Source organism: Dendrobates tinctorius, unplaced genomic scaffold (genome assembly GCF_039654945.1).
Source record: "Dendrobates tinctorius isolate UK_male_01 unplaced genomic scaffold, ASM3965494v1 ptg000015l, whole genome shotgun sequence".
NCBI lineage: Eukaryota > Metazoa > Chordata > Amphibia > Anura > Dendrobatidae > Dendrobates > Dendrobates tinctorius.
In genome coordinates this window covers 32,919,573-32,942,617 of record NW_027361683.1, presented here as the reverse complement: position 1 = coordinate 32,942,617, position 23,045 = coordinate 32,919,573, and the positions used below count along the sequence as shown (strand labels likewise).

Genomic DNA, 23,045 nt, shown 5'->3' with positions numbered 1-23,045 from the left:
CACTGATGAAACTCAGGTGCCCCTTCCCGCATACTATACCACCTTACACGATGACACAGAGGAAGGTGCAGATGAAAGTGCCGGTTCCCTGAGCAGGTGGGGGTGTCCTACTCGTGGGCGACGGCAGTGGCACAGGGCCCGTCATAGTATGCAAAAGTTTCTCTGATGGTGGGAGGGCCCACTTGCTGTCAGACATACCGTCCTACTATGAGGGGCCATGTGCCAGTGCCGTCGCCCAGAGGCGTATCCAGGGGGGGGCAGCCGGGGCAGTTGCCCCGGGCGCAGGCAGCAGGGGGGTGCAGTCAGGCCGCCCGGCCGCCTAATGCAGCGGTCCGCAGTGTCTCCCCCCAGCGGGTGCGTTCTGCCGCTACCAGTCCTGGGAGTCGGCGGTTCTCTGTGTCGGCTGTCAAGCTGACAGCCGACGCAGAGAAGTAGGCCACGCCGACTCCCAGGCAGCAATTGTGCTGGCGCCAGTACAATTGAAGCCCTGACCGCCGGGTCAGAGCGACGTCAGCAGCGTGATCAGGTCATGTGATCATGCTGCTGACGTCACTCCCGGCGCCCAGAGCGAACGCTGGTGGTAAGTGTGCTCCACTGTGGAGCTGAAGAACCACCAAAGATGGGAGATGGGGGTTAATGAGTGGAGATGGGGTTAATGAGTGGGGGGTTAATGAGTGGATATGGGGGTTAATGTGTGGGGGTTAATGAGTGGGGATGGGGGTTAATGTATGGGGATGGGGTTAATGAGTGGAGATGGGGGTTAATGTGTGGGGGTTAATGAGTGGAGATGGGGTTAATGTGGGGATGGGGGTTAATGAGTGGGGGGTTAATGAGTGGAGATGGAGGTTAATGTGGGGGTTAATGTGGGGATGGGGGTTAATGTGTGGGGTTAATGTGGGGATGGGGGTTAATGAGTGGGGGGGTTAATGAGTGGAGATGGGGTTAATGAGTGTGGGGGGTTAATGTGTGGGGGTTAATGAGTGGAGGTGGGGGATTAATGAGTGGAGATGGGGGATTAATGAGTGGAAATCGGGGTTAATGTGTGGAGGGGTTAATGAGTGGGGATGGGGGTTAATGTTTGTGGGGATTTGGAGTGGGGGTACATAATGTGTGGGGGGATTTGGGAGTAGGGACGAGGGGTTATTGAGTGGGGATGGGGGGTACTTAATGTGTGTGGGGGATTGGGGATGGGGGGATTTGGAGTGGGGATGGTATTTAATGTGTGTGGGGAGATTTGAGGACAAAAAATGAAGAGTATGTATGAGGAAACAGTATGGGGGATGGGTGCAGACAGTATGGGGAGCGAACGGGAACGGGACGGGTATGTGGACACAGTATGGGGAGTCAGGAGTATGTGTGAGCAGACAGTATAGAGAGTGAGGGGGTAAATATATGAGGAGACAGTATGGTGAACAGAGGGATGTTAGAGGAGGGAGGGGAATAGTGTGAGGCCACAGTATATTGCAGATATTTTTATTCAGGAGCATTATAATGACACTTCTATCTTTAAGGGGATCGTGTGGGGATTTGCTGCAGAAGACCGTAGAAGATGGAAGTCTGCAGAGACGACTGTGGATGAGAAAACTCATCATGGGGTCTGGACAAGACGAAGAAAAGGAGAACGAATGCAGAGACGACGTCATCTATAAGGTACCTGGATGTAAATATTATGTGTGATACTGACTAATTCTCATGTTTTTATTTGTTAGGAGTAGAGTTGAGCGATACCGTCCGATACTTCAAAGTATCGTATCGGATGGTATCGGCCGATCTTTAAAAAAAGTATCGGTATCGCCGATTCCGATACCGGAAGTCCCATTCAAGTCTATGGGACTTCCGGTATCGGAATAAGAAAAACCCTTTCCTGCCCTTGTACAGCCTCTCTGGGGTCTGTACGGGCCTTTCGGGGGGCTGTGCCGGCCTGCCAGGGGGTCTGTGCAGGCTCCGGTGGTCTGTGCCGGCCTGCCGGGGGGCTGTGCCGGCCTGCCAGGGGGGCTGTGCAGGCTCCGGTGGGCTGTGCCGGCCTGCCGGGGGGCTGTGCCGGCCTGCCGGTGGGCTGTGCAGGCTCCGGGGGGCTGTGCCGGCCTGCCGGGGGGCTGTGCCGGCCTGCCGGTGGTCTGTGCAGGCTTCGGGGGTCTGTGCAGGCATCGTCCGATGGGACTACAAGTCCCATCGGGCGATGCCTGCTACCATGACAGTGATTGACACATTAGCCAATGATGGGACAGTAATAGTCCTATCATCCGGCTAATGTGTTGAATGTAAAAAAAAAAAAAAATTACATGCTACATACATACAACATGCATACTACATACATGCTACATTCATACTACATGCAACATACATGCTACATATATACTACATACATACTACATATATACTACATGCATGCTACATACATACTGCATGCTACATACATACTACATGCTACATACATACTACATGCTACATACATACCACATATATACTACATACATACTACATACATACTACATGCATGCTACATGCATGCTACATGCTACATACATAACACATATATACTACATGCATGCTACATACATAGTACATGCTACATGCATGCTACATACATACTACATGCTACATACTACATATATACTACATGCATGCTACATACATACTACATGCTACATACATACTACATATATACTACATGCATGCTACATACATACTACATGCTACATACATACTACATATATACTACATGCATGCTACATACATACTACATGCTACATACATACTACATATATACTACATGCATGCTACATACATACTACATGCTACATACATACTACGTATATACTACATACATACTACATACATACTACATACATACTGCATGCTACATACATACTACATGCATGCTACATACATACTACATGCTACATACATACCACATACATACTACATACATGCTACATGCTACATATATACTACATATATACTACATGCATGCTACATACATACTACATGCTACATACATACTACATATATACTACATACATACTACATACATACTACATGCATGCTACATACATACTACATACATACTACATGCTACATACATACCACATACATACTACATACATACTACATGCTACATACATTCATACATATATACTACATGCATGCTACATACATACTACATATATACTACATGCATGCTACATACATACTGCATGCTACATGCATGCTACATACATACTACATACATACTACATGCTACATACATACCACATATATACTACATACATACAATACATTCATACAATACATACATAGACATACAGTACATATAACATAGAGTAACATACTTACCAATACTTGTCACATTGTTCCCCGAAGTCATCTGATGCTGCAGTTCTCTACCCAAGATCGTCGTGGGACACACTCGTGGACTGCTTCGGATCGTGGGTGAGTATTTTTGTGGTTTGTTATGTTAATATTTATTCCGGAAAAGACAATGGCTTCGGGGAACAATGTGACAAGTATTGGTAAGTATGTTACTCTATGTTATATGTACTGTATGTCTATGTATGTATTGTATGAATGTATTGTATGTATGTAGTATATATGTAGTATGTATGTAGTATGTATGTAGCATGCATGTAGCATGCAGTATGTATGTAGCATGCATGTAGTATATATGTAGTATGTATGTAGCATGCATGTAGTATATATGTAGTATGTATGTAGCATGCATGTAGTATATATGTAGTATGTATGTAGTATGTATGTGGTATGTATGTAGCATGTAGTATGTATGTAGCATGTAGTATGTATGTAGTATGTATGTAGTATGTATGTGGTATGTATGTAGCATGTAGTATGTATGTAGCATGTAGTATGTATGTAGCATGCATGTAGTATATATGTAGTATGTAGTATGTATGTAGTATGTATGTGGTATGTATGTAGCATGTAGTATGTATGTAGCATTCATGTAGTATGTATGTAGCATGCATGTAGTATGTATGTAGTATGCATGTAGTATGCATGTAGTATGTATGTAGTATATATGTAGTATGTATGTAGCATGTATGTGGTATGTATGTAGCATGTAGTATGTATGTAGCATGCATGTAGTATATATGTAGTATGTAGTATGTATGTAGTATGTATGTGGTATGTATGTAGCATGTAGTATGTATGTAGCATGCATGTAGTATGTATGTAGCATGCATGTATGTATGTAGCATGCATGTAGTATGTATGTAGTATGTATGTAGTATGTATGTAGCATGCAGCATGTATGTAGCATGTATGTAGTATGTATGTAGTATATATGTAGTATGTATGTAGCATGTAGTATGTATGTAGCATGTAGTATGTATGTAGTATTTTTTTTTTTTAACATTTAACACATTAGCCGGATGATGGGACTACTACTGTCCCATCATTGGCTAATGTGTCAATCACTGTCATGGTAGCAGGCATCGCCCGATGGGACTTGTAGTCCCATCGGACGATGCTTGCACAGACCCCCGGACATCAGCACAGCCCCCCGGCAGGCCGGCACAGCCCCCCGGCAGGCCGGTACAGACCCCCACAGGGTGCACAGACCACCGGCAGGCCGGCACAGCCCCCCGGCAGGCCGGTACAGACCCCCACAGGGTGCACAGACCACCGGCAGGCCGGCACAGCCCCCCGGCAGGCCGGTACCGACCCCGGGCAGTCCACACAGCCCCCCGGCAGGCCGGCACAGCCCCCCGGCAGGCCGGCAGAGACCCCCGGAAGGCCCGAAATGACGGCGCATCATGATGCGCACACACCGCGCATCATGATGACGTCAGGCCGTCAATCAACTGAACTTCCGATTCCGATGCCGAATTCCGATATTGAAAAAATATCGGAAGTCGGTATCGGAATTCCGATACAGCAAGTATCGGCCGATACCCGATACTTGCGGTATCGGAATGCTCAACACTAGTTAGGAGCATTAAAGGGGTTGTCCAGGTTTTTGATGAGTCTGGAGTCATTCCTTGTGACTGCAGACTTCTGAATTCTCACATTGCTCACTGAACGCTGTCAGGATTCTCTCGTGCCGGTAATTTACATACATACGGTCATATGCTGCCTAGACATGTGTGGCCTCACTCAATGAAAATGAACGGAGCGTGGCCAGAAGTATACAAATCACATACTTGTGCTGACATGACTGTATATCGGCAAGGGAGAATCCTAAAAGTGTGCAGTGCATTCGTTGTGAGAATTCAGAAGCTGTAATGTCAGGATTCAGCTCTGCAGGTTCCAGTAGTCATCACATGGACACTTCACTCATATGCGATTTTCTTAGTTATGGTCCTGTAACAACAAGCTTCTCTTCCTGCTTTCAGTTTTTTACTGAACATTGAGAGCGTTAGGGAGAGCAGCTCGTGGGTACATGACTAACTGTGCAAGTCGCATATGTACTTGGGGGGGGAGCCGAACCAAATTCTTGCCCCGGGTGCCAGAAAGCCTAGATACGCCTCTGCCGTCGCCCACAAGTGGGCCCCCCATGCTTGCTAAGGGCCACAGTACTTGCAATACTTACCTCTCCCTGATCCACTGCCATGACGTCTTCCACCTTTCCTGACAGTGACATTCAGGTTACAGAGCGCGATGACATCACGTTTGTATGCCCTCTAACGAAACAGTAAAAGTGCAGAGAGCTTGAAGATGGCAATGCTGAGGAGTCCAGAGTAGAGCAGTGCCCAGTGAGGAGAGGTATTTAATTTTTTTAAATGTTGGGAGCATTTTTGGGGGAGCAATATACACTGGAGAATGATATATGGGGCCCATCTTACACTGGAGCATCATCCATTTGGCCCATCATATACTGGAGCATTCCAAATGGGGGACATCAGACACTGGAGCAGCATTTATGGGGCCCATTATACACTAGAGCATTAGAAATGGGGCCCATTATGTATGGAGCAAAATTTGGGCCCATAACACACTGGAGCATCGTCCATGGGGACAAACATATACTGGAGCATTCCAAATGGGGGACATCAGACACTGGAGCAGCATTTACGGGGCCCATTATACACTGGAGCTTTAGAAATGGGGACCATTATATATGGAGCAAAATTTGGGCCCATAACACACTGGAGCATCGTCCATGGGGACAAACATATACTGGAGCATTCCAAATGGGGGACATCAGACACTGGAGCAGCATTTACGGGGCCCATTATACACTGGAGCATTAGAAATGGGGCCCATTATATATTGAGCAAAATTTGGGCCCATAACACACTGGAGCATCGTCCATGGGGACCAACATATACTGGAGCATTCCAAATGGGGGACATCAGACACTGGAGCAGCATTTATGGGGCCCATTATACACTGGAGCATTAGAAATGGGGCCCATTATATATGGACTCTACGGAGCATTATTTGGTCCCATAAGACAGTGGAGCATCATCCATGGGGACCAACATAGACTGCAGCATTATGTGGAGCTCATCATATACTGTATGGAACATTATATGGGACCAATTATTCTGTATGGAGAAATATATGGGGCTTATTATTCTGTATGGCGCACTAGGTGGTGGCCATAATACTGTATGGAGTAATATACTGTCCGTTTTTTGAGCTATTGTAGACTTTAAAATAGATATCAGTCATGTTATGTAAGCAGTAAAGTATTTTTCATTGTGCTATACCTATATTTCTGTGCCGTATCGAAGCATTAGGAATTGTGGCATGTGTTAAAAGGGTGCACTGACACAGGGCACACGAAAACCTGGTGCCAGCACTACCCCCCCCACAACTTTAGCCAAATAACCCACAGTTTTCAATGCGCAACTATTATTATAAAGTAAATTAAGGTTGACAAGCTTAAGTAATAAGAATTGATGTCGTTAGCATTGAAATGGGCACAGTAGGTGTGTTTACTGTCCTCCACTCCCTGCCGACTTTGCTTCCCCATTGACTTGCATTGGTTTTGCGTTTCAGTTGGACCCTGACTTTTCCCTATAGTCGGGCCGATTTCGTTCGACCCGACTTTTAAGAAAGTCGGTTTTCATGAAACCCGACTCGACCAGAAAAAAAGGCAAAGTCGCTCATCTCTACGTGCCACTATGACTGACAGAACATCTTCAGTAAACTTGGCTGAACTATGTGGCACTGTGGCTAACAGAACGTCTTCAGTAAACATGACTGAACTACGTGGCACTATGGCTGACAGAACTTGTTCAGTAAACGTGACTGAACTACGTGGCACTATGACTGACTGAACTTGTTCAGTAAACGTGACTGATCTATATGGCACTGTAGCTAACAGAACTTGTTCAGTAAACGTGACTGAACTACGTGGCACTATGATTGACAGAACTTGTTCAGTAAACGTGACTGAACTACGTGGCACTATAACTGACAGAACTTGTTCAGTAAACGCGACTAAACTATGTGGCACTGTGGCCTGTCGTTGATTGGTCGCGGCCGGCCGGGCGCGACCAATCAGCGACGCAGGATTTCCGTTACAGATAGACATAATTAGATGATTATATAGTAGATATATATATATACATATATGTATAGACCAAAATATATATACATATGATGTCAATGGAAATAGCATGTAAGTACATCTTGCTGAGGGACAGAGCGTTTGGAAGTTGTTATTTCCATTGACATCATATGTCTTGGCATTCACAGGGTGCTGCTGTGCCTTTTTCATATATGTTTTGCAGTCACTGCAGCTTGCACCTATTCACACTTAGGAGGTGCTGGTCAGGTTTTTTGTGAAGCTATTTTGGGGGGTGACTCCCTCTGCTCTGACACTTGCACTCCTCCCATTAACCTGCTGGTGTTCTCAACCAGTTCTACTTGCCCATTCAAATTGTAGGCTTGCAGCCCAGGAGAGACATGTTTGTCCATTATAGTAGGTTTTTTAACCAGAAAGTGGCATATACAGTAGGATATGGAAGGGTTTAGACAGGACCCGTCAGAGAAGTGTCACCTTGCCGCGGTTGACGGGCACACACGAATTGGCCAAATCATGCACTAAGATCCCTTGCTTTTGTAAGTACATCTTGCTGAGGGACAGAGCTTTTGGAAGTTGTTATTTCCATTGACATCATATGTCTTGGCATTCATAGGGTGCTGCTGTGCCTTTTTCATATATGTTTTGCAGTCACTGCAGCTTGCACCTATTCACACTTAGGAAGTGCTGGTCAGGTTTTTTTGTGTAGCTTTTTTGGGGGGGACTCCCTCTGCTCTGACTCTTGCTCTCCTCCCATTAACCTGCAGGTGTTCTCAACCAGTTCTACTTGCCCATTCAAATTGTAGGCTTGCAGCCCAGGAGAGACATGTTTGTCCATTATAGTAGGTTTTTTAACCAGAAAGTGGCATATACAGTAGGATATGGAAGGGTATAGGCAGGACCCTGTTATGATTGGGTCACCGAGGAGGAAAGCAAGACCAAGCTAAGCCACAGAAAACCAGAGAGGTTGGTAACTAAGCGGATTGCAGACGCCTGATCCTATCCACACAACTAGCAGTAGCCGTGGAGCGTACCTACAATGATTCTAGACACCTCGACACAGCCGGAGAACTAAATAAGCCTAAAGCAAGAAAGGGGAAATCTAAACTGCCCCAGAGCAGACCCCAAAGGAATAGACAGCCCCCAAACATATATTGTTGGTGAGACAAGAAGAAAACACAAACGCAGGTAGGAAAATAGACTGAGCAAACGATGGGGCCCACACTAACTAGACAGGACAGGAAAGGAAAGACACTGTCTGCAATCAAGCAAAAAACCCTGCAAAAAATATCCAACGCGTCTGATAGAAAAATACTGAAGTCACTCGACTTCACCCACTATATCAGCACTCTGGCATATTCTGAGAGCAGAGCAAAAAGAGGCCAATCTAATAAGGGACAAAAACAAACTGGCACAAGCAGTAACATAAGGATGGAAATTCAGCACAGCCCCAACTGGGACTGGCTGACCACAGTGATATCAACTTCCTGTTTGTGGCACATTAGTATAGGGGAGGGGTAAAACTTTTCAAGATGAGTGGTGACCATGGTGGCCATTTTGAAGTCGGCCATTTTGGATCCAACTTTATTTTTTTCAATGGGAAGAGGATCATGTGACATATCAAACTTATTGAGAATTTCACAAGAAAAACAATGGTGTGCTTGTTTTTAACTTTATTCTTTCATGAGTTATTAACAAGTTTATCACCACTTATAAAATGTGTTCAAAGTGCTGCCTATTGTGTTGGATTGTCAATGCAACCCTCTTTTCCCACTCTTGACACACTGATAGCAACACCACAGAAGAAATGCTATCACTGGCTTCCAGTATCCGTTGTTTCAGATGCTGCACATCTCGTATCTTCACAGCACTGACAATTGCCTTCAGATGGCCCCAAAGATAAAAGTCTAAAGGGGTCAGATCAGGAGACCTTGGTGGCCATTCAACTGGCCATGATGACCAATCCACTTTCCAGGAAACTGTTCATGTAGGAATGCTCGGCAAGATGGTGCACCACCACATTATGGGTGTCAGGTCTGAACATTTCTACATGAAGTTTCCTGGAAAGTGGATTGGTCGTCGTGATATAACACACTAGATGCTACAAACTATTTGAAAGTCATGTCTCCTACTGTATGACACTAGGAACAGAAGAAATTTTTGTGGCCTCTGTATCAGGCCTCTATAACACCCTAGGTCAGTGATGGCAAACCTTTTTGAGACCGAGTGCCCAAAATGCAACCTAAAACCCAATTATTTATGACGAAGTGCCAACACGTGCCAAATGCCCCATCATGATCCCTTTCTTGAAGTAATATGCCCGATCATGATCCCCTTCATGCAGAAATATGCCCCATCATGATCCCCTTCATGCTGAAATATGCCCCATCATGATCCTCTTTTTTTCCCCTGATGCCCGGGGCAACGCATGACGCTCTCTCTACACTGTCTGCCCTTCGGGTGGTCAATGCGCATGCGCCGCGCCAAACCGCTCTGATTGGCAGATTGGAAACCATGTGATTTGTCACATGGGTCTAAGCAGGTCCTGTGCGCACTCCTTTGGGTAGATAGTGCGCATGTGCCGCTCCAAACCGCTCTGATTGGCCGATTGGAAACCATGTGACTTGTCACATGGGCTTAAGAAGGTCCTGTGTGCACCTCCCGGTATACTGCCCTTGAGAAAGCGTGCTTGTAGTCACGCGAAACGCGCATCGGGCGCTTGTTCTACCTGGTCCTGGGCTCACTCAGCCTCCATGTATATCTGGTAAGATATCTCCTTAAACTGGCCACTTTTAAATTTACCTATGCACACTAGGTGGTCACAATGGACTGATAATGTGGCGCAGTGACCCCCAATTGGGGGGATGGGGAACTAGCAGACATTTGCTATCCACATAGATGTGGTTATTCTCTATATATATTGTTATATTACTTGATATCCTGTGGCTGGGTGCTTTTCCCGGGTATTCTGTTCTTTCATCTTGTGGTGTCATTTTAATCTTTGTATTTTTGTATTGAATGATATACATGTTAACTAATAAAGACGTATTTTTATTATATTCACCTAGTTACTCAATCTTTCTCTTTGCATGCATACTTATTGGAGTGGGTGTTTCAGGTGTTTTTCCTGATTTAGGGTGGCTATTTATAGCCTTAAAACCCTATTCTTTGACATAGTGATAATGTCACTGAGGTTTTTGCATTTAATGATCCTCTTCATGTAGAAATGCCCCATCATGATCCTCTTCATGCAGAAATATTCCTTATCATGATCCCCTTCATGCAGAAATATTCCCCATCTTGATCCCCTACATGCAGAAATATGCCCCATCATGATCCAATTCATGCAGAAATTCCCCATTCCATCACCTCCATCATTTCCTCCTCCCCATCACCCCATCATTGCTCTCTCTCCATCATTCCCATCATTGCCTTCTCCCCATCACTGGCCCTCTCCCCATCACTCTCATCATTGCCTTCTCCATCACCCCCATCATTCCCCTCTCCCCATCACTTCCCTCTCCCCATCACTCCAATCATTGGCCCTCTCCCCATCACTCCCATCATTAGCCCTCTCCTGATCACTCCCATCGTTCCCCTCTCTCCATCACTTCCATCATTCTCCTTTCCCCATCTCTCCCATCATTAGCTCTCTCCCCATCACTCCCATCATTGGCCCTCTCCCCATCACTCCCATCATTCCCCTCTCCCCATCACTCCCATCATTCCCTTCTCCCCATCACTCCCACCATTCCTCTCTCCCCATCACTCCCATCATTGGCCCTCTCCCCATCACACACACACCAGCAGCCACACTCACACCCACACACACACACAACAGTGGCCCCACACACACACACACACACACCAGCGGCCACACACACACCAGTGCCACACTCACCTCTCCGCGCGGCGGCAGCTTCCTTCCTCTCACTTCCTCTCACACACTGAGCTGCGTGGCCACGGCTGGATGACATTATCATTCAGCTCTGTGGCCGCACCGCTCAATAAGTGAGAGGAAGTGAGAGGAAGGAAGCTGCAGCTCCGGAGCAGTGAAGCGAGGCCGCGTGCCAGCTGAGAGGACTCTGCGTGCCCTCTCTGGCACGCATGCCATAGGTTCGCCATCACTGCCCTAGATGCTAGAAACTATTTGAAAGTCATGTCCTCTACTGTGTGACACTAGGAACAGAAGAACTTTTGTGGCCTATGGATCAGGCCTCTATAACACACTAGATGCTACAAACTATTTGAATGTGAGATGTCCCTTACTGTATGACACTAGGAACAAAATAATTTTTTGGTGGCCTCTGTATCTGGTCTCTATAACACACTAGATGCTGCAAACTATTTGAAAGTCAGGTCTCCTACTGTATGACACTAAGAACAGAGATTTTTTTTGGTGGCCTATGGGTCAGGCCTCTGTAACACATAACACACTAGATGCTACAAACTATTTGAATGTGAGATGTCCCCTACTGTATGACACTAGGAACAGAAGAATTTTTGGTGGCCTCTGTAAAAAGCCTCTATGACACACTAGATGCTATGAACAATTTGAAAGTCAGGTCTCCTACTGTATGACATTAGTAACACAGAAAAAGATTTTTTATGTCCTCTGGATCAGGCCTCTATAATACACTAGATGTTACACGCTATTTGGATGTGAGATGTCCCCTACTGTATGACGCCAGGAACAGAATAATTTTTGGTGGCCTCTGTAACAGGCCTCTATAACACACTAGATGCTACAAACTATTTGAAAGTCAGGTCTCCTACTGTATAACACTAGGAACAGAAAAAAATTTTGGTGGCCTCTCTATCAGGCCTCTATAACACACTAGATGCTACAAACTATTTGAAAGTCATGTCCCCTACTGTATAACACTAGGAACAGAAGAATTTTTTGTGGCCTATGGATCAGGCCTCTATAACACACTAGATGCTGCAAACTATTTGAATGTGAGATGTCTCCTACTGTATGACACTAGGAACAGAAGTTTTTGATGCCTTCTGTATCTGACATCTATATCACACTAGATGCTACAAACTATTTGACAGTCAGGTCCCCTACTGTATGACACTAGGAACAGAAGAAATTTTTGTGGCCTCTGTATCAGGCCTCTATAACACCCTAGGTCAGTGATGGCAAACCTTTTTGAGACCGAGTGCCCAAAATGCAACCTAATCAGGCCTCTATAACACAAGATGTTACAAACTAATTGAAAGTCAGGTCTCCCACTGTATGACATTAGTAACACAATAATTTTTTGTGGTCTCTGGATCATGCCTCTATAACACACTAGATGCTACAAGCTATTTGAATGTGAGATGTCCCCTACTGTTTGACACTAGGAATAGAAGAGTTTTTGATTGCCTATGGATGAGGTCTCTATAACACACTAGATGCTACAAACTATTTAAAAGTCAGGTCTCCTACTGTATAACGTTAGTAACACAAGAATTTTCTGTGGCCTCTGGATCGGGCCTGTATAAAACACTAGATGCTACAAACTATTTGAATGTGAGATGTCCCCCACTTTATGACACTAGGAACAGAAGAATTAATTGATGGCCTCTGTATCAGGCCTCTATAACACACTAGATGCTACAAACGAGAGAGAGAGAGAGAGAGAGAATTTTTTTTTTTTGTCCGGCACTCAAAAAGAATTTCGGGTTAAATGAGTGTCTGGATTTTTTTCAAAACCTGGCGGATTGTGACTGATTGTAAAAAACTGAAGTGTGAAAGAGGCCTAACTAGTGTAAAAATATTATTTAGAATGCTATACTCATGCATAGAGCACAATAGAAGCATTGCACAACACACTTGTAGGACATGTGCCCTGCTGGCTTTATATGTGGACCTCAGTAATGGCAAAAAAAGTGCTTAAAGGTAAATTTAGCAGCCGCACTGGACTGAAGCTAGCTACACTATGTGACTGATATACAACAGTCTAGCTAACTAGGTAAAATCTTGCTGCTAACAGTTCCAGCACCAGGAGCAGCCTCTCTGCACTGTTACAGTGTCAAAATGGCATTAAAACAAGATATCCGCTATTTATATGAAGGACTTGTGATTTCAGCAGCCAATGACACAAGCCGTTGTGGGTGTTTACTGCATCCTGATTGGCTAGCTGCAATGTGCACACATAAAGTTAGGGGGAAAAAAATGACTGTGTACAAGAACGCAGCTCTGCAAACCCCCTCCCCTAATCAAACACGTGCCAAACACTCATGATACACCACCATTATAGTTGCTAAAGTGCTGAAAATACTTTTGTGGCAATGTAAATATTATCATGCACTTTTACCAAATATTACTGATTTTTCCCGATTTTATAAAATTTTGCTCGTGTTTCCGAATAAATCTGAATGTGCCATATTCATGCCGAATTTATACTTGGCGATCATTTTCCGAACAATTTTCCTCATCACTAATCGTAATGTCCGCTGACATCAAGCCTAGGCAGTTAGAATAGGGACCCATTCGATTATGAGATTACCTTGACGTTGGTGAATGGGTTAACATCTTTTGGCCAAACTTTGTGCTAAGTATCTCATATGTTTTTTCTAAATTTCAAAAGCCATTATGCTATTCACACTTCATATATTTCATATTGACATGTCTTAATGCAATTGAGTGCAACCATTTCCTCATTTTTATATGTAAGCTGTTTTTTGGTATGCACTTATTCAGACTAGTTCTAGATGTACCGTCAGTTTTTCTGTCATTTGTATGTTAGCTTTCTGACTGAGCACTCTGCCCTTCATCAAGCTGTAATTTTAATTACATCCAATCACATTTTGGTTCCTATCTTCCTATAAATACAGGCTTTACCATGTTATTAGCCAGAGGTTAGTTCACACTAGGCAGTTAGAATAGGGACCTGTTCAATGAGATCACCTTGACGTTAGTGAATGGGCTCACATCTTTTGGCAAAATTTTGTGCTAAGTATCTCATATGTTTTTTCTAAATTTGAAAAGCCAATATGCTATTCACACTTCATATATTTCATATTGACATGTCTTAATGCAATTGAGTGCAACCATTTCCTCATTTTGATATGTCCCATAATATTACTACAATCCATGGTTCTATGTTGCTTTGTTAATTATGTTAATATCTATTTAATAAATTGGAATTTTTATTAAGATTTATGATCAGTGCTCCTTCTTCTTTCTTTGTATTTTTGTAACTAAATTTTTTTGAGGGGATCATATTATTGTAGATGAGGAACTCTATTGGCTTGAGGGCAGATAAGTACGCCTGCACAGGAGCGTGATGCCTGGGAGCCTGCAGCAAGCAGGAACGCGGCATCGCAAGAAGATGGGAGGTGCCGGACCTGGACCTGCGACACCCATTGGACCGGACTACCCTGCAGGTGAGTATAATAAAAGTTTTTTTTTTTCTTTTTAGGTTGGTTCAGGGGGCTTATCTACAGCAGTATAGAATGCTGCAGATAAGTCCTGAAAGGCAGTGGCCGTTTCTTATATTGGCCAAACCTGGTGACAGGTTCCCTGTAATAATAAAGACCTTCATTTAAGAACTGCATGTTGTGATTACTTGTGTTATCTTTGTCTAATATTTAAATTTGTTTGGTGATCCGAAATATTTAACTGTGACAAACATGCAAAATAATAGGAAATCAGGAAGGGGGCAAACACTTTTTCACAGAACTTTATATAATAATAAGCATTATTCCAATAGTTTTACCTCAGCATTTGTAAGCCAAAACCAGTAGTGGGTAACAAAATGCCAAAGTGGTTTACATGTTTCTATTATACTTTTCTTATGATTTTTCCACTCCTGGCTTTGGCTTACAAAAACAGAGGTAAAAAACTTACCGTACCCAATATTCAAGGTGTGCATGCCATACAAATTAACAAAGCCGCCAGCTAAAATGTATGGCATGGTATCAGCTCCGAAGACAGCTTGATAGATGTGCACCCCATGTTTGCCCCTGATGCTAAATGTAATTTCAGTCTTATCTGTGCTGATCCAGCAAAAATTATTTATGACCTTGCCATAGTTTTAACAACTGAGCAGAAGATTTTAGGTGACTTCTCATATGAAATGGTGGATAGTATAATTTATATAAAGCATAACACTGTATAAATATCCATTACATACATTGTAATTTGTACGACTTAGGTTTATGAAGGTGGGAACTTCAACATAACAGCTACAGGTAATCATCAATCTAAGGCACATCTGAAAAGAACTCCAATGCGTTGACTCAGTCTCCAGCTTGGATATTGCCTACAAAAAAACAACAAATATCATAGGTATTCACATTTAGGCATTCTACACACACTCACACATAGACAAGCTCCAGTTTGAATTATATCAGGGACGACATTTTATCTTTTTCTAAAAGAACCCCTTTAAAGATGCCTCTTATAAGACGAAGAGGTTCTGAAATCTACTGCCAGCTTTTGAATGTAGCAGTTCTAAAAGTTAATATCGATCCTTTAACACCTTCACCCAGAAGCCTGTTTTCTCTTTCCCGGCCAGGCCAAATTTTGCAATTCTGACCAATATCACTTTATATGGTAATAACTCTGGAACACTTCAACATATCACAGTGATTCTGAGATTGTTTCTTTGTGACACATAGTACTATGTTAGTGGTAAATTTATGTTTGTGAAAATATTTTTATTTTATTGCAAGTTTTTAAAATTTAGCAATTTTCTAACTTTCAAGTGTTATATTCTTAAACTAGTTAGTCATGCTGTATAAAATAATTTATAACTAACATTTCCCATATAGCTACTTTACATTGGCATCATTTTTCAAACCCAATTTTTTTGTTAGAAAGTTAGAAGGTTTAAAAGTTTATCTGCAATTTCTCATTTTACTTAAAAAAACTTTTTTTTACAGGCCACATCACGTTTGATATGACTTTGAGGGGCCTAGATGACAGAAAATACCCAAAAGTGACACCATTTTAAAAACTGCACCCCTCAAAGTACTCTAGATCACATTTAAAAAGTTTATTAACCCTGTCACATGGGTAACAGGAGATGCCTAAACAGTGGAAAACCTCCACAAGTGAGTCCATTTTGGAAACCACATCCTTTAAGGAATTCATCTAGATGTGTGGTGAGTACCTTGAATGCTTGAGGTGCTTCACAGAATTTTATAATGTTTAGCTGTTAAAATTAAAAAATACATTTTCCCAAAAAACATGTTAATTTAGCCCCACATTTTTCATTCTCAGAAGGGTAAAAGGATTTGTTGTGCATTGTATCTTGAGTACTTTATATGTGGTGTAAAACTACTGTTTGGGCATACGGCAGGACTGGGAAGGAAGGAGCACCAATTGAATTCTGGAGCGGAATTTTGGCTGGAATAGATAGCTGATGTTAGAGGTATGGTGAGCACCTTGAGCCAACAGGTACTTCACAGAATTTTATAACGGAAAATGAAAAAATACATATTTCCAGCAAAAATGTTGCTTCAGCCCCAAATTTTACATTTTCACAAGAGTAACAGGAGAAAATGGATGATACAATTTGTTGTGCAATTTATCCTGAGTACACCGATACACCACATGTGGTGGAAAACTACTCTTTGAGCACACAACAGGGTTAATAAGGGAAGGTGCGGCAAGTAAATTCTGGAGTGCAATTTTGTCTGGATCAGATTGCGGATACCATGTCACATTTGAAGAGCCTCTGACATGCCAAAACAGCAGAAACCCCCACAAGTATAACCATTTTTTGAAAATATAACTCTTGAGGAAGTTATCTAGAGAATTATTGAGCCTTTTTAATACTCAGAGGATTCACATAATTATTTAACATTGGGCTAAGTCAATGGAAAATTACAATTTTTGCCACTAAAATGTTACTTTGGCCTCAAGTAGTCATTTTTCAAATGGACCACAAAATATGTTATGCAATTTCTCATGAATGAGCAATGTGGTCAAAAAACTACTTTTGAGGCACAGTACAAAGCTCAGAAGGGACTGAGCACCATATTGCAGTGCACATTTGGCTGAAATGGTTTGAGGATGTCATGTCACACTGACAATGCCCTTGAAGTGCCAAAACAGCAGAAACCCCTCCAATTAAGTGACCTCATTTTACAAACTACACCTATCTGTAAATTTATATAGGGTTGCAGTGATCATATTGACACCATGTGTGTCACAGAATTTCTTACCATTGGGCGGTGTCGAAAAAAAATACATTTTTACTACAAAAATTTTGTTTTATCCCTAGATTCAACTGCACATTGTGACGCATGGAAATGGGTAAAAAGGACACCAAAATTTGTCATAATTTCTGAATGTGGCAATGTATAGCATCTGTTTTTACATGTACTGAAGACACATATCCAAACATACCCATTACAACGTGCGGGGCTAGGAAGTGGGAACCTTTTTTTAATAAAGTGGTGAATAGAGTTGAGCGACTTTGGTCGGATCGGGTTTCATGAAACCCGACTGAAACAAAATTTGTTTCAGATGAAACTGGTCCGACTAGGGCAAAAAAAGTCGGAGTTTCGTCCGAAACCCGACCCCAATGCAAGTCAATGGGATATAAAAGTTGGCATTGAGCGGATGACATTCATCCACTTGGCTCCTTTTCCTTTCCGAATCCAAGAAGGCGACGGGGGCCTTTGGGGGCCTGCAGGAAGCTGGCTTCCTCAGTGCCTGCAAAGCGCAGGCATGAGGAAGCCTTCTGCACTGCCTGTGACAGATCGCTGATCTGTCACAGTGATCTGTGATGTGACAGATCAGCGATCTGTCACAGAACAGTGATGTCCCACCTGGGACTATTTAATAAAGTAAAAAAAAATAAAAATAAAGTGTTAAAATAATTTAAAAAAAATCGCCAAATAAATTACAAAAAAAAAAAAAAATATTCCCCCAAATAAATCCATTTTTTGAAAATAAAAACAAAACAAAACAATAAAAGTACACATATTAGGTATCGCCGCGTCCGTAACAACCCGCCCTATAAAACTGTCCCATTAGTTAACCCCTTCAGCGAACCCCTTAAAAAATAAAAATAAAAAACGAAGCAAAAAATAATGATTTATTATCATACCGCCAAACAAAATGTGTAATAACGCGCGATCAAAAAGACGCATATAAATATCCATGGTACCGCTGAAAACGTCATCTTGTCCTGCAAAAAACGAGCTGCCACACAGCATCATCAGCAAAAAATTAAAAAAGTTATAGCTCGCAGAATAAAGTGATGCAAAAATAATTATTTTTTATATAAAATAGTTTTCATTGCATAAAACCGACAAAACATAAAAAAACGACCTAAATGAGGTATCGCTGTAACCGAACTGACCCGATGAATAAAACCGCTTTATCAATTTTACCGCACGCGGAACGGTGTAAACGCACCCCCCCAAAAGAAATTCATCAAACGATGGTTTTTGTTCATTCTGCGTCCCAAAAATCAGAATAAAAAGCGATAAAAAAAATGTCACATGCCCGAAAATGGTACCAATAAAAACGTCAACTTGTCCCGCAAAAAATAAGACCTCACATGACTCAGTGGGTCAAAATATGGAAAAATTATAGCTCTCAATATGTGGTGATGCAAAAACTATTTTTACAATAAAAAGCGTCTTTTAGCATGCGACAGCCGCCAAACATAAAAACCGCCATAAATATTAAATCAAACCCCCCGTTATCACCCAGTTAGTTAGGGAAAAATAATAAAATTAAAAAAATGTATTTATTTCCATTTTTCCATTACGGTTAGGGTTAGGGTTAGGGTAGGGTTAGGGTTAGGGTTAGGGCTAGGGCTAGGGTTAGGGCTGAGATTAGGGTTAGGGGTGTGTTGGGGTTCGTGTTGGAGTTAGAATTGGGGGTTTCCACTGTTTGGGCACATCAGGGGATCTCCAAATGCAACATGGAGTCTGATTTCAAATCCAGCCAATTCTGAGTTGAAAAAGTCAAATGGTGCTCCTTTCCTTCCAAGCTCTGACATGCGCCCAAACAGTGTCTTACCCCCACATGTAGGGTATCAGCCTACTCAGGACAAATTGCAAAACAATTTTTGGGGTCCAATTTCTCTTGTTACCCTTAGGAAAATAAAAAATTGGGGGCAAAAATATCATTTTTGTGGAAAAAAATTATTTTTTTATTTTCACGTCCGAGCGTTATAAAATTCTGTGAAGCACTTGGGGGTTCAAAGTGCTCACCACACACCTAGATAAGTTCTGTGGGGGGTCTAGTGTCCAAAATGGGGCCACTTGTGGGGAGTTTCAATAGTTTAGGTACATCAGGGGCTCTCCAAACGCACATGACACCCGCAGACCATTCCATCAAAGTCTGCATTCCAAAACGTCACTACTTCCCTTCCGAGCCCCGACGTGTGTCCATACAGTAGTTTTCTCCCACATATGGGGTGTCAGCGTACTCATGACAAATTGGACAACAACTGTTGGGGTCCAATTTCTCCTGTTACCCTTGGGAAAATGAAAAAATTGGGGACTAATTGATCATGTTTGTGGAAAAAATACGATTTTTTATTTTCATGCCCGGGCATTATAAACTTCTGTGAAGCACTTGGGGGTTCAAAGTGCTCACCACACATCTAGATAAGTTTCTTAGGGGGTCTCATTTCCAAAATGGGGTCATTTGTGGGGGGTTTCCACTGTTTAGGTACATTAGGGGCTCTCCAAATGCAACATGACACCCGCAGAACATTCCCTCAAAGTCTGCATTCCAAAACGTCACTTCTTCCCTTCCGAGCCCCGACGTGTCCCCATACAGTAGTTTTCTCCCACATATGGGGCGTCACCGTACTCAGGACAAATTGGACAACAACTTTTGGGGTTCAATTTCTCCTGTTACCCTTGGGAAAATAAAAAAATTGGGGACTAATTGATCATGTTTGTGGAAAAAATACAATTTTTTTATTTTCATGCCCGGGCATTATAAACTTCTGTGAAGCCCTTGGGGGTTCAAAGTGCTCACCTCACATCTATATAAGTTCCTTAGGGGGTCTAGTTTTCAAAATGGGGTCACTTGTGGGGGGTTTCCACTGTTTAGGTACATTAGGGGCTCTCCAAAAGCAACATGACACCCGCAGACCATTCCATCAAAGTCTGCATTCCAAAACGTCACTACTTCCCTTCCGAGCCCCGACGTGTGTCCATACAGTAGTTTTCTCCCACATATTGGGTATCAGCATATTCAGGACAAATTGGGCAACAACTTTTGGGGTCCAATTTCTCCTGGTACCCTTGGGAAAATAAAAAAAGATCATGCTTGTGGAAAAAATACGAATTTTTTATTTTCACGCCCGGGCGTTATAAACTTCTGTGAAGCCCTTGGGGGTTCAAAGTTCTCACCACACATCTAGATAAGTTCCTTAGGGGGTCTAGTTTCCAAAATGGTGTCATTTGTGGGGGGTTTCCACTGTTTTGGTACATCAGGGGTTTTCCAATCGCGACATGGTGTCCGATCTCAATTCCAGCCAAAAACGTCAAATGGCGCTGCTTCTCTTCCGAGCTCTGCCATGCGCCCAAATAGTGGTTTACCCCCACATGTGGGGTATCAGCGTACTCAGGACAAATTGCACAATAACTTTTACGGTCCTGTTACCCTTGGAAAAATAAGAATTGAGGGTGAAATTATCATTTTTGTGGAAAAAATATGATTTTTTAATTGTACGGCTTTATTTTATAAACTTCTGTGAAGCCCTTGGGGGTTCAAAGTTCTCACCACACATCTAGATAAGTTCCTTAGGGGGTCTAGTTTCCAAAATAGTGTCATTTGTGGGGGGTTTCCACTGTTTTGGTACATCAGGGGTTTTCCAATCGCGACATGATGTCCGATCTCAATTCCAGCCAAAAACGTCAAATGGCGCTGCTTCCCTTCCGAGCTCTGCCATGCGCCCAAATAGTGGTTTACCCCCACATGTGGGGTATCAGCGTACTCAGGACAAATTGCACAATAACTTTTGCAGTCCAATTTCTCCTGTTACCCTTGGTAAAATAAAAAAAATTGAACCTGAAGTACTTTTTTTGTGAAAAAAAGTTAGATGTTCATTTTTTTTTAAATATTCAAAAAAATTCCTGTGACGCACCTAAAGGGTTAATAAACTTCTTGAATGTGGTTTTAAGCACCTTAAGGGGTGCAGTTTTTAGAATGGTGTCACTTTTGGGTATTTTCTATCATATAGACCCCTCAAAGTGGCTTCAAATGTGATGTGGTCCGTAAAAATAAAATGGTGTTGTAAAAATGAGAAATCGCTGGTCAACTTTTAACCCTTATAACTTCCTAACAAAAAAAAATTTTGGTTCCAAAATTGTGCTGATGTAAAGTAAACATGTGGGAAATGTTAGCTATCAAGTTTTTTGGGTGCCATATCTCTGAGATTTAAGGGCATAAAAATTCAAAGTTGGAAAACTGCGAAATTTTCAAAATTTTCGCCAAATTTCCGTTTTTCTCACAAATAAACGCAAGTTATTTGAATGAAATTTTACCACTAACATGAAGTACAATATGTCACGAGAAAACAATGTCAGAATCACCGGGATCCATGGAAGCGTTCCAGAGTTATGACCTCATAAAGGTACAGTGGTCAGAATTGTAAAAATTGGCCCGGTCATGAACGTGCAAACCACCCTTGGGGGTGAAGGGGTTAAAAAATCGCTAAATAAATTAAGAAAAAAAAAATATTCCCTAATAAATTCATTTCTTGGAAATAAAAAAAAAAAAAAAAATTAAAGTACCCATATTTGGTATCGCCGCATCCGTAACGACCGGCCCTATAAAACTGTCCCATTAGTTAACCCTTTTAGCAAACCCCTTAAAAAATAAATAAAAACGAAGCAAAAAATAATGATTTATTATCATACCGCCAAACAAAAAGTGCAATAACGCGCGATAAAAAAGACGCATATAAATATCCATGGTACCGCTGAAAACGTCATCTTGTCCCGCAAAAAGCGAGCCGTCATCACCAAAAAAATAAAACAGTTATAGCTCGCAGAATAAAACGATGCAAAAATAATTATTTTTTATATAAAATTGTTTTCATTGTATAAAAGCGCCAAAACATAAAAAAGACATAAATGAGGTATTGCTTTAATCGTAATTACACGAAGAATAAAACAGCCTTATCAATTTTACCACAAGCGGAACGGTGTAAACGCACCCCCCAAAAGAAATTCATGAAACGCTGTTTTTTGTTCATTCTGCGTCCCAAAAATCGGAATAAAAAGTGATCAAAAGATGTCACATGCCCGAAAATGGAACCAATAAAAACATCAACTTGTCCCGCAAAAAATAAGACCTCACATGATTCGGTGGATTGAAATACGGAAAAATTATAGGTCTCAATATGTGGTGATGCAAAAACTATTTTTACAATAAAAAGCATCTTTGAGCATGTGACAGCTGCCAAACATAAAAACCGCCATAAATAGTAAATCAACCCCCCAGTTATCACCCCCATAGTTAGGGAAAAATAGTAAAATTAAAAAAATGTTTTTATTTCCATTTTCCCATTAGGGTTAGGGATAGGGTTAGGGCTAACCAACTTCTGCACCATTACAGAAGATCGAC

General features: G+C 42.2%; 1 protein-coding gene across 1 annotated transcript in view; it reads right to left on the bottom strand.

Annotated features, from left to right (window-relative positions):
- LAPTM5 (lysosomal protein transmembrane 5) overlaps nucleotides 1–23,045 on the bottom strand; it is a 170,292-nt gene that overhangs the window by 76,007 nt on the left and 71,240 nt on the right. The window contains exon 5 of the mRNA XM_073563328.1: nucleotides 15,625–15,753. Coding sequence (XP_073419429.1) covers nucleotides 15,625–15,753 — 129 coding nt within the window. The remainder of the gene's footprint in view (nucleotides 1–15,624; nucleotides 15,754–23,045) is intronic.